This window comes from Tauraco erythrolophus, chromosome 2 (assembly GCF_009769465.1).
Source record: "Tauraco erythrolophus isolate bTauEry1 chromosome 2, bTauEry1.pri, whole genome shotgun sequence".
In the NCBI taxonomy this organism is placed as follows: Eukaryota; Metazoa; Chordata; class Aves; order Musophagiformes; family Musophagidae; genus Tauraco; species Tauraco erythrolophus.
Genome location: NC_141466.1, coordinates 27567733 through 27580557, shown reverse-complemented (window position 1 = coordinate 27580557; position 12825 = coordinate 27567733). Strand labels below are relative to the sequence as shown.

The window sequence follows — 12825 nt, the reverse complement described above, 5'->3', positions numbered from 1 at the left end:
AAATGGAAGCAGAAATTTCCTTTTTGGCAGTGTCATACTGCTAATCCAATTCAAGCTGTATTGTTAAAAAGCATATTCTGAAGTTCCTTATCTAAAATTATCACAGCAGTAACAAGCAGAGTGTTGGGACAACTGAGCTGTGGGTTATTGCACTTTAACAGTACTAAAGAACATTGATAGGGAATCTAAGGTGAGATACTTTATAAGTATTTTAAAACAACCTGTGTATATCCCAGTAAATTAAAGTAAGGTTCTAAAATTTGGAAGTCAGTGATAGAAATACAAAATCACAGCCATGTCTAATGGTCATTGAATCAGAAATTTATTCCAAGATTTTTCCAGTTTAGTGTTGTCAGTTTTATGCATAATCTTGTTCTGCATAATTCTGTGGTAACCTAAATTTCATTAATCCTTTTTTTTCTGGCTCTCGTGTTTAGCATTGAACGGGAATTAAAGTTATAAATAAAGTAATCAGGCATTCTGTTATACTGACTTTCTTCCCCTTACTTTCAGGGCTCAATTCTTGCTGTGTACTGTTGGTCTTGTTTTGAACTTAGTCCTGGAATTCTGCATGAAGTGTCATGCAGCTGTGGCATTGTACTAACAGGCTGCCAGCAGCTAACTTGCACTTCCTGGTTGAAGTACATCCTTAATGCTATGCTGGGTTTTGTTCACCTAACTGAGAAAACAAATTAGAATTTTAGATCTGTAAAGCACCGTTGTTTAGAGTTTAATTTGCCAAAGTATTTAGTCAGATTGTCAGTTTACTAAACATGAAGTGGTTGATCTGAAGCCATAAACAGGTAAGTAAATGACACCTGTATTCTGAACATAAGCAGTACTTCTGTCATATCCCATTTTGTCCTTCACTTTTGTTCTGCTACGTGGTTCTCTTTTCATGGCTTCTGCTTTTTTCTTCTGTTTCCTGCGCTATTTCTATCAGACTTGTTCAGACATGGTAGTTCTGAAATAATGTAACCAGAATTTCCATTTCATGGGATTTATTTGGGTTAGGAAAACAGTGAAGTTCAAAAGTGAGATATTTTATAAAATGTGTGAGTCCTTGGTGGTAGAACCCCAGAACCTGATGCATGTTCTCAAATGCAGAAATGTTTTTTGTTCCTCTTCCTCCATTGCAAAGGGCTGTTATGCAGTCAGTGTATACATTACATTTGTCTCCGTATTTTTTCTATTATATAGAAACTTTATGAAGCATTTCATACTGTTGAATTAGGAAATTAAGAAATCTGACTTTAAAATATTTGTCTTTTGATCAGTTGCGGCCAAAATCCTTCTGTTTGGATTCTGAACTATGACATCATGGCAAGATTTCGCAGAAGAACATGCATCATTTTGTTGCTTTTTATTTTGTTTATTTGCTCCATAATGATGGCTTTGAAGACTCTGAGACCTGACAGAGCTGGCTTTGGGGATCCATTTGGACTTGGTTTGTTGCCAGAGCTTCAACAACGGACAGTGCTCTTAGACAATAAACAGAATTCGTTAAATAGGGTTCAAGGAGATGCTGTAACACGTGTCAGCAATTTGCACAGTATGGCAGTCAATACTATGAAAGCTTCTATGCCACCTGTAAACAAGCTGGAAGAAGAGCTCTCTTCTCCTAATTATAACTTTCATATATTTTACTATAGTTGGTTTGGGAATCCACAGTTTGATGGTAAATATATTCACTGGAACCATCCATTGTTGCCACATTGGGATCCCAAGATTGCAAACAATTACCCGAAGGGAAGGCATAATCCTCCTGAGGACATTGGGGCCAACTTTTATCCTGAACTCGGATCTTACAGTTCCAAAGACCCTACTGTCATAGAAGCTCACATGAAACAAATGCGTTCAGCTTCAACTGGTAATGAATGTTAACGTTTCAGCATGTTGTTCATTTATCCAGCCTTAAATATGTGAATGAACGCAACTGACCCGTTTTTGTGTTTAATTCTGGAAATGTCTGAAACTAGTAAATGTTCTTGTATTTCTGAGTGTTAACCCCCAAGCGAAACCTACATCTTCAGAGCTGTGTCTGATGAGTGTAACAGCACAGAAACATAAGAACTGTATTTGTGATCCTGAAGGTGCACGTGTTTTGTGACTTACTGTTAAGCACTGATAACATATGTAGGAATTACAGAAACCATTTCAAGAATATATTGTCTGTGTAGTTTTATTTTTGGAGACGAATACTTCAGTTTTAAGAACAAGTTTTAGTAAATCATGTTAACATGATTATGGAGCAGTCTGTTTGAATAGAAGTGGGTTTTTTTTCTGAATTCTTTGTGTGTAATAACAATTATGTATTAATTCATATGTCAAAGGACTTGGGAGGATTATAGCTTTTATGTGACTTAGATTTTATGCAGTGTATTTCTAAGTGTTCTTTCTAGCTATGGAAGTGTCTAATCCAAACCTTCTTGAACTCAGGTGTGATAGTTTCAGTGTAGCTAGTTGCAGTTTCTTTGTCCAGAAGTATCTTTTTTTCATTACAAATTGATGTTCCCTTTCTCTAAATAAGATGAACTATATACATAAGAATATTCAACATATTTTTGGTGTCATTCTTTGTTGTTGGGCTTTACGGTCCTTTTTATGTTCATCTTCTTTAAAATAAGCAGTCATATAGGCTGATATTAAACTCCGAACAGCTGCTGTAAATATAGTTGGAGCAGCATGACCAGAGCTCCTAGCATTATTCAGAGTGCTAATCACCTTGAATTGAATCACTTTCACTCACCTTATCATTAAGGTTTGATGTAGTTATTATGTTTCCATTAGCAGCGTTTTTTTGTATAATGTTTACCTCTTGGTTGTTTTCTCCTGGCTTTCAGCCTAACCTGTATTTTGTACAAGGGTTAATACAAACATAGGAAATTTCTCACCCTTTTCAGTAATACGATAACTCCATTAACAGGAACACCAGCAAAAGTGGGAAAACTGTGGCAGAGAAATCTTAGTTTTTAGTTGCCAGTAAGCACTTTTTCAGTCTTATCTAAAGCAAAATAATGCATGATAGTGTGATGAAAGCAGAGAGGGCACTCGTAGCTTTAGAAGAATCTGTGATGTTTCTGATCCTCTTAATACAAATGTCTAATAAGGCTGAACGGGTGGAAAAGGCATCAAATACTAAGAAAAATGCTTTGCAAAATAAATTGTGGGTTTTTTTAGTAGCTTAGGTTAGTTTTCCATTTAAAACTCAGCAATGCGAATGAGTAGTTCGTGCTTCCTGTGACATACTACTTATTTGTAACATATTACTGATATTTGTCAAAAGAGATTTCTTTTTTTTCTGCTGTTACTCTGACTTATGGATTTGAGTACACTTGAATTGGTTCTCTTCAGTCTAGCTTTGCTCAACATAAATCATCAACTTTTTTTCCTTGGATCATTACTTCAAATATTGCATCTTTTTTAATAAGAATTATACTTTTTTCATTTTTTGTATACTACGAGGTTGGTTATTTACAGTTTCTCCTTGTTGTGTCTTAGCCAGTGTCTAATCCATAACTGCATTTTGCATTCTGTCAAATAATAATTTTTTTTCTAGCCTTTTTTGAGGCTTTATCAAGGATCTTTCAAAAGGAGAAAAATGTAAGTGGTTCTTTCAGCCAATGTTGTGTAAAGATCAAAGGCATATAAGAGATTGGAGCAGCAGGAGTCTTATGCAATACTTCCTTGTATTCTTACTATGTTTTACAATTCTTTTCTTATTTAAATAATTTCCTGATTTTTAAAAGATTGATACAATAGATTTTATTCTTCACGTTGCTTGGTGAAATTTATTTTTCTGCACCAACCTGTTTTTGTAGTAGTCCAGTTTGAAGTCCTTCATTTGTCTCGAATGATTCTACTCTGGTTTTAAATGTGTTCATGCTATTTTTTTTGGTATTGAGTCCATCCTTTTTTAGACTTCTGAAGTGGTTCATAACTTAGTTTTTTAACCACAGGAAAGAAAATATTAAGCAGTCTTTCTCAGGGAAAGACCAATGCAAATGTGAATTTAGGTTCCTTGATGAACAATTCTGTCTCTTGAACTTTTCCCTGTTTCCTAAAGGTATAGAAGAGGGTCTTGGCAGATGCATTCAAGATACCTTGAGTGTAACCTGAGTTTGTTGCTGCGTTTCTACTAGTCCTTTACGTTTTACTCATTTGAATTTTGTCCTTTTGTGTGAAATAAAAAATAGAGTGATAAAATGCAGTAATATACTGCATTTTTCTTCTTGAGCAGACTGTCTTTTGTAATAATTAGTCTATTATTCTGTGATTCTGTTTTTGATAAAATCTGGAGAGAATATGTTGAGGGTAGTTGAATTAACTTTTCCTATGTATAGTGAGTTCAAATTTCTGGTTTTAGTGTTAAAGATGATTGTGTATCTCTAATTTATGCTTTTTTTCGTAATTTTGGACTTGTTTGTTTGGAAATTGTTAGTCAGAAATGTTATAATGTTAGTAAAATAGATGGAGTTTAGAGGATATACGTCCTTATCTCAGTGACTTGATTTGTGTACTTAAATCTTTACCTAGTTAAAAAGAATCACATTCACTTGTTGTTCCATATGTTTTAAACCATATTGTTAGAAAAATATTCCCCATCAGTATTTCATGTATTTCTTTCTGTCTTAACTTCTTCCTGATGTTATTTCCAACTACATACCTAAAAGGTCTAACTTATTTATCTGACAGGATTTTATTTTAGAAGGAAAAGAGTTCAACCTTTCTGAAGAGGTATGTGTTCTTCTGCTTTCAAGGAGAGCATCAGGAAAATTTACAGTATAGGGACATTGTCTTTGTTGTTGTCTTTTTTGACAGGAATAGTAGCATCCTTAAATTGTTGAGAGTTAATCAAACATTTTTTTATGTAATAAATTTAAAAACTAGTTTCACATGATTGAAAGGCTGGGTTACACCGTAGTAACTGCTTTTAGCAAGAAGGAAGATTGTGAGATTATAGTCACTGTTTCTAGTATGAAATGGTTGTTTTGTAGTAGAGCCAGAGTTACAATGCAGAAATATGGTGGTGAATAAAGTTTCATAAAATAAGAATTTCTTTCATCACGTCCATAGCCCTAATCTCTTGAGTGTTCTCTAGCCCTGTGTATCTTGATATTCTCTGGCTGTACTGTGGCATAGCTATAATGTGTTAATTGAGAGCATTCTCCTCCTCTTGGTACCACCTAAAGGTTAGAACAATAGAATGGTTTGGGTTTGAAGGGACCTTAAAGATCATCTAGTTCCAACCCCCCTGCCATGGGCAGGGACACCCTCCAATACATCAGGTTGCTCAAAGCCTCATCCAACCTGGCCTTGAACACTTCCAGGGATGGGGCATCCACAGCTTCTCTTGGCAACCTCTTTCAGTGCTTCACCACCCTTATAGTGAAGAATTTCTTCCTTAGATCTAATCTAAATCTACCTTCTTTCAGTTTAAAGCCATTACCCCTTGTCCTGTCACTACATGCCCTTGTAAAAAGTCCCTCTCCAGCTTTCTTGTAGGCCCCCTTTAAGTACTGGGAAGTTGCTTATAAGGTCTCCCCAGAGCCTTCTCCAGGCTGAACAGCTCCAACTCTCTCAGCCTATCTTCATAGCAGAGGTGCTCCAGCCCTCAGATCATCTTCTTGGCCCTCCTCTGGACCTGCTTCAAGAGGTCCATGTTGTTCTTATGTTGGGACGCCCAGAGCTGATCAGAGTATTCCAGGTGAGGTCTCACGAGAGCCGAGTAGAAGGGCAGAATCACCTCCCTTGACCTGCTGGCCACGCTTGTTTGGATGCAGCCCAGGATACGGTTGGCTTTCTGGGCTGCAAGTGCACATTGCCGGCTCATGTTGAGCTTTTCATCAACCAACACTCCCAAGTCCTTTTCCTCCGGGCTGCTCTCAATCCATTCTGTGCCCAGCCTGTACTTGTGTTTTGGATTGCCCCGACCCATGTGCAAGACCTTGCACTTGGCCTTGCTGGACTTCACAGAGTTCGCACAATGCACCTCTCAATCCCGTCAAGGTTCCTCTGGATGGCATCCCTTCCCTGCAGCATGTCGATCACATTACACAACTTGGTGTCATCAGCAAACTTGCTGAGGGTGCATTCAGTCCCACTGTCCATGACACTGACTAAGATGTTAAATAGTGCCAGTCTTGATGCCAGCCCCTGAGGAACACCACTCATCTCTTGTCTCCACTTGGGCATCGAGCCATTGACAACTCTCTTTGTGTGACCATCCAGCCAATTCCTTATCCACTGAGTTTTCCATCCGTCAAACCCATATGTCTCCAATTTGGAGACAAGGATGTCTTGTGGGACAGTGTCAAATGCTTTGGACAAGTCCTGGTAGATATGTCAGTTGCTCTTCCCGTATCCCACAATGTTGTAAGCATGTCATAGAAGGCCACCAAATTAGTCAGGCACGATTTACCCGTAGTGAACCCATGCTGACTGTCACCAATCACCTCCCTTTTTGCCCATGTGTCTTACCATAGTTGCCAGGAGGATCTGCTCCACAAAGGATGCTGTACTGAAAGTGGGAGGGAATGGCTCCCTCCCACAATTGCTAGACTTGGGACACTGAGCACAGATCTGTTCGCTTGACAGATGATCTTACCACTGTTTTTTTTGTTGTCTTTTAGACAGAGAGATGTCCACTCTGAGAATACTGAGATTTTGTAATTGGTTAAAAAGTAATTTGAAATTGTCATTTATATCATATAATTTCACATCAAGCAATGATTATAACTCATGACAATCTTATAACATACGTGTCATATATTAAACAGCATGACTTAAAACTTAAGTTTTGTATTTTCAGGTGTAATAGTGCTTTCATGGTATCCACCGGGTATGGCTGATGAAAACGGAGAACCCACTGATGATTTGGTGCCTGTTATTTTGGATTATGCACACAAATATAGTCTAAAGGTAATGTATTTTTAAGATGCATAAAATAGAACCACTTAAGAAAGTAAACCTTGCTGAGAGTTTGTTACATTTGACTCATAGCATAGAGCAGGGAGGCTTGTTATGTGTTGATGGCTTCTGTTTCTGTCTCTTACTACACTGCACTTCTTTTGAGTCATAGAAGCAGGTATAAGTGCCCTTTGAATTACACTGAATTTTGAGAAGACATAAGCAATACTACCTTATAACTAGAATAAATATCATTTTCTGGTTTGGTTCAGATCTAAGGCTTACAGAATTTAAGGTATGGTGATACTTTTTTTTAAATTTTATTTTTAGGAAATATTTTTTAAAACTAGACCATATGTTGTTTTCAAATGAGTCTTGGGAGTTGAGGGAAGTATTACATGTTTCAAAATACTATGGAATACAGTGATCTATGAATTAAGGAACTTTGAGAAAGAAGAAAGCCTAATCTCATTTTTTGCACTACTGCATAATTTGCTGGCCCCTGATTATAGAGGTCAGGAGATGGCATCTGAGTAACAAAGAGGGATTTAGAAGTTCTAGTTTGAATGAATGTCTTTATTCCAGAAGATACCGGGAACACTTGCCTTGGACAGTAAGGTCAGAGATGTGCTGCTCTGACTTTAGGTTACTCCAGGACATAGCAGGATAGAAAGGCGAAATTACTGGCTTTCTGAAATAGAATCATAGAATGGTTAGGGTTGGAAGGGACCTTAAAGATCATCTAGTTCCAACACCCCTGCCATGGGCAGGGAAATCCTCCACTACACCAGGTTGCCCAAAGCCTCATCCAGCCTGGCCTTGAACACTTCCAGGGATGGGGCATCCACAACTTCTCTGGGCAACCTGTTCCACTGCCTCACCACTCTAAGAGTGAAAAATTTCTTTCTTATATCTAACCTAAATCTGCCCTCTTTCAGTTTAAATCCATTGCCCCTTGTCCTATCACTACACACCCTTGTAAAAAGTCCCTCTCCAGCCTTCCTGTAGGCCCCCTTTAGGTACTGGAAAGCTGCTATAAGGTCACCCCGGAGCCTTCTCTTCTCCAGGCTGAACAGCTCCAACTCTCTCAGCCTGTCTTCATAGCAGAGGTGCTCCAGCCCTCTGATCATCTTTGTGGCCCTCCTCTGGACTCCAGTTCCAGTAGCTCTATGTCTTTCTTATGTTGGGGACTCCAGAGCTGAATGCAGTATTCCGTGTGGTGCAAGGTGAAAAGAGCAGGTGAAATATCAAACCAATTAAAGATTACATGGCTTGATCAGTAGAATCTAAAATCATGTTGGTTTTTTTTATTATTTATTTTTAGACTAAAACTTGTATTTTCCCTTGGGATAAAGAAAACATGCATTGTCTTTTAGTCTTGTCGAGTAATAAATTTGAGATTTTAATCGAAGTAGCTGTATATGTTTCATTTTTGGAGGGCATTGCCGGTAATTGGGGACTAAAAATACATCCTGGTCATCTGGTCTGGTTTTAGTTGGTCATGTAAGTTGCAGATTCTTGGAGAAATTTCCTGTCACTAGTAGCAACTGTAGATTCTTTGACATGCAGGAGGAAAGTAGGAAGGTTAAATCAGATACAGAAGTAACTTTGAAACTGTTAAAAATAGTGTGAAGTGCATTATGTGACATAAGTTGCACATACATAATAGTAAATTACTGAAGAGAAGAAAAAAAAGTAGTGTCCTTCCCCATAATTTTCAGATCTGACAGAGCTTGCTCTCACCAAAAAGAAGTTGCTGACATTGAAGTCTCTCAAAGGACCCAAGTCAAAATCAAATAAGCTACCAAGAAAAATGCATATAATAATATGGTAATGATTGGAATATGGATGGAACTGCTGTTATTGCTTGGAATAATTACTGGAATACAGATATTAAATACAGATACTATCAGGGAATGCTATCTTCAATGTAATGTTTTTAAATGTTCTTGCACTAGTAAGTTATTACAATTAAGCGTTAGGAATGTCAGAAGACCAAAACCAACATACAAAATACGTTTCTATTATGTCTGCTAAATACAAGTCTGCTAGAAGATATGTCCTTTTGCTTTGCCTGGTTTTGATGGTTGAAGATGACTTCTGGAATTACAGTGCTCTGCAGCTTGTCCTGTCAGTCCTAGTGATTTAGTCTAATGCTATATTTTAATAACATTTTATACCTAATAGAAATAGATATTTGGTCTACAGTGGAAGTTTGCTACTGTTGCAGAGTTGTTGAAGACTTTATTAGATGTGTTCCATAAGCTCCAAGCTTGAATTTCAGAGCAATAGGAGTGTATTAGATTAGATTTAGTTCCAAGAGTTTATTACTGTTGATAAATCTATAAAATTTTAAATCAAAATTTTCATATCTCATATCTTAAAATATATTTTGGCACTGAAAACTCTCCTTGGAGAATTGCTTATAGCAAATTTAATGCACTGTTTAGAAATGAAATCTTAAAGTGTTTCATTGGTTAATCAGTTCTTTGAAGTTCAAATAGATAATTTTTTATTTCAATTTTTAGTTTCTGATGTAGTTTAAGTTTTCTGAAGCATGCTTACTACTCGTTGTAGCCTAGTGAAAACAAAAGCAGTGTTTTGTTTGAATGTAAAAAACTGAATTACCAAACTTCCTTGGATCTGAAGCATCCGATCTTAGCGGTGCAGGAGTTGAATTAGGGTTGGATTATTCTCAGAATAGACTAATGAAAATATTTGCTCTGTAAAGAAGAACTATATTCAATACGACTGGTACTTGCCTCATATAATACATGGTGTATTCAATAGTATTTTACGTTTGTGTTGCTCTTACTACGTTTTCATCTTTCAGGTCACTTTCCATATTGAACCTTACAAAGACAGAGACGATCGCAGTATGTACCACAATGTCAAATACATCATTGACAAGTGAGTGCTTTCAGAATGGTTTCCTTTGGGGTTTATTACATGCTGGGTTAGGGGACTTCTGTGTATTATCTAAAGCTTGGAGGAATATATAAAAATGTGTACTGAGACTGAAGAAAACTCTAAGAAATATTGTTCCTATTTCAGCAGTACAAAACTCCAGTATGTTTTTTAAATGCTGAAGTATGAATTTTTACATAGATACTCAAATGTAAATTGCTTTCAACATTCATTAGTATCACAAGTCATGATACTTCAGATTAAAGCAGTTAAAGTGTTAGCTACATGATATATAAATTAAATACACATTTTTATAGTGACAGACTAGCAGCTGAAGCTTTAATGTGTTGACCTCTACTGATTTTAATTCAGCTTGACAAATTCTGTACAGCCTCTAGTTGTTTCGCTTATTAATGCTACTTAAACTGTCTTATTTCATACTGAATTAGAGAACACCTATAGTGCAGTCTGATACGGAGTTACTAATTTGTAGTACTTTAAAGGTTCTTTGCAGATTCATTACTTAATACTTCAGCAAACACTGGACTGAAAATGGATATGAATTGCTATATTTTGAAGAGCCTGCACTGTCTTTTTCAATTAGTTTTTAGGAAAAGTCTTCAGCTGAAATTGTAAACCAGTATTTTCCAAATGGCAAATTTTGTCTTAACAATACTTGTTTGCTTTATAGATATGGAGGCCATCCAGCCTTTTACAGGCATAAGACCAGCACAGGTAGATTTCTTCCCATGTTTTATGTTTACGATTCTTACGTGACAATTCCTGAAATATGGGCAAATCTGTTAACTGTTTCTGGATCCCAGACTATTCGAAATACTCCATACGATGCGTTATTCATTGCACTTCTTGTAGAAGAAAGACATAAGCACGACATTCACAGAAGTGGCTTTGATGGAATGTACACATACTTTGCAACCAATGGCTTCTCCTATGGCTCATCTCATCATAATTGGGCAAGTTTAAAAGCTTTTTGTGATAGTAACAACTTAATGTTTATTCCAAGCGTGGGACCAGGGTATATTGATACCAGTATCCGACCATGGAACAACCACAACACCCGTAATCGTGTCAATGGGAAGTACTATGAGACTGCCTTCAGTGCAGCCCTTTTGGTGCGACCAGAAATTATTTCTATTACATCTTTTAATGAATGGCATGAGGGAACTCAGATTGAAAAAGCTGTCCCCAAACGGACTGGACAGATGGTTTACCTTGATTATAAGCCCCATAAACCAAATGTTTACCTAGAGCTTACTCAGAAGTGGTCTGAGAAGTACAGAAAAGAACAAGAACAGTGGCTTATGTGAACTGTTGCAGTTGTTTCCTAATGCATTGACTACATTGAGAAATAAATTGAGAGCTCGAAAAATCTGTTATTAAATGTCTTTATTATAGATATGTTCAAATTATTATATTTCTTGAATGTATATGCACTACTACTGATTTTGAATTTGGAAGAGAAAGATGATGAGAATATTGGCATTTCTGTCTTACTGGATATTGTAGTTCAAGAATATTCAGGGAAAACGCTGGGATTTTGTTTGGTGGGTTTTTTTTTCTTTTAAACTTCATAAATTGCATGGTGAGCTTCCAGAACATCTGCATGGGATTGCTACATGACCAAAGTAGAACAAAAATTTGGCATAGTTATACTTACTTTCTTTGTTCTTGTAGTTGTGTTTCTAATCAAAGTGATGCTGTAATCTAAATTTTTATCCTGATAGCTTCTTGCAGGATGCATGTCTGTAGTGTGTGGAATAATCTACATCTACTATTTTTAATGCTTTGCACACAGGGAGTTCTTGACGTACGACTAGCTTATGGTAAAGGCACTAAAGAGATATGCGTGATGCAACACTAGTGGGTTTTGTTTAAAACAAAAGAAACCCGAACAGTATTTGAAAGATTGAGTTCCAAAGAACTGCTGAAATATTTCTAGTTTACTTCTGTTTGTTCTGTTCTCTACATGGTGCAGACTTTTGCAGATTGCTGGATATTGACCAATAACAGTTTTTTTTTCTTATGTTACTTTGAATTTTTAAAAAATTTTGTTTTAGACTTGAGAGTGGAAAGGATTTTTTTTTTTGATGAGGAAAAATCTCTAAACATGAAAAAAATATACTAAAACTTCCATTGTCATATGTTGTCTGCTGATTGACTGCAGACACAGATCTAGTGTGTTTTCTAAAATGTTTAAAAATTCTAAAGCTAATATCTTACTAGTCCTACAATAAATATAATTTTAGGAAATGCTTTTTTTTTTTTTCTCATTTAGGAGCAGTCTTGTTTGTAGCAATGACAGCAACTACCCATTAGTTTAATTTGAAATTCGAGATTTCTTTTTTTTGTATAGTTCCTTTAGTTGTTTTGGGAATATAGATTCTAAAATCTTGTCATTGTTTAGATCAGCTCCCTGTCAACACTGCCTTTAATACTGTGGTGTGGCTGGAAATGAGTGCTTTCAGACCTAAGAATCTCACCTTGCAAATGCTGTGGTTATTAACCTTTTTTCTTAAAGAAGCTTGAAAGGATTAATTCACATGGATGTGTGTCCTCAGCAATCCCTTTTTTTGGCGTTTTCATTCAATTTTATAGAAAAGTCTTGATCTTTGAAATAGTCGAACTTGAAGTGTTTTGTTTATTTGCAACAAGTGCTTAATCTGTAGCAAAGTGGCTTTTTTTAGTGTTTTTTTGTTTGTTTGTTTGTTTATATACAAGGTGCCCATCCTGTGTTTTAGTTTATATGCTGCAACTGTTGTGACCACTACAGTTCCATTGATTTCAACAGGACATGGAAATTGCACTCTTTACTCGGTTCTCACAATAATCTGACCATGAAGTTGTAAGGTGAATATGAGGAATTCTGGTTAAAAAAGAAAACAAAGCAAAACAGTATGTTTTTTTCCAGAAACCTTTGTCATTCCAAATAAACATAAGCTGGTTACTACTAGTATTTTCTAGAGTCTTTCTGATATGAAAAAGGTTTGT

The 12825-nt window shown here is 36.4% G+C and overlaps 1 protein-coding gene across 1 annotated transcript; it reads left to right on the top strand.

Annotated features, from left to right (window-relative positions):
- Window positions 1-1320: 1320 nt before the first annotated feature.
- MANEA (mannosidase endo-alpha) lies at window positions 1321-11144 on the top strand. The gene is made up of 4 exons (XM_009985056.2): window positions 1321-1870; window positions 6812-6921; window positions 9743-9819; window positions 10508-11144. Exons 1-4 carry the CDS (start codon window positions 1321-1323, stop codon window positions 11142-11144), a joined length of 1374 nt encoding a protein of 457 aa, XP_009983358.1.
- The last annotated feature ends 1681 nt before the right edge of the window (window positions 11145-12825 follow it).

Excerpts from the sequence above, each read along its gene's own strand:
- MANEA (XM_009985056.2), top strand. The coding sequence starts at position 1,321 with ATGGCAAGATTTCGCAGAAGAACATGCATCATTTTGTTGCTTTTTATT. Across the intron at positions 1,871-6,811 it reads AATGCGTTCAGCTTCAACTG|GTGTAATAGTGCTTTCATGG; the intron begins GTAATGAATGTT and ends TTGTATTTTCAG. Across the intron at positions 6,922-9,742 it reads CACACAAATATAGTCTAAAG|GTCACTTTCCATATTGAACC; the intron begins GTAATGTATTTT and ends TTCATCTTTCAG.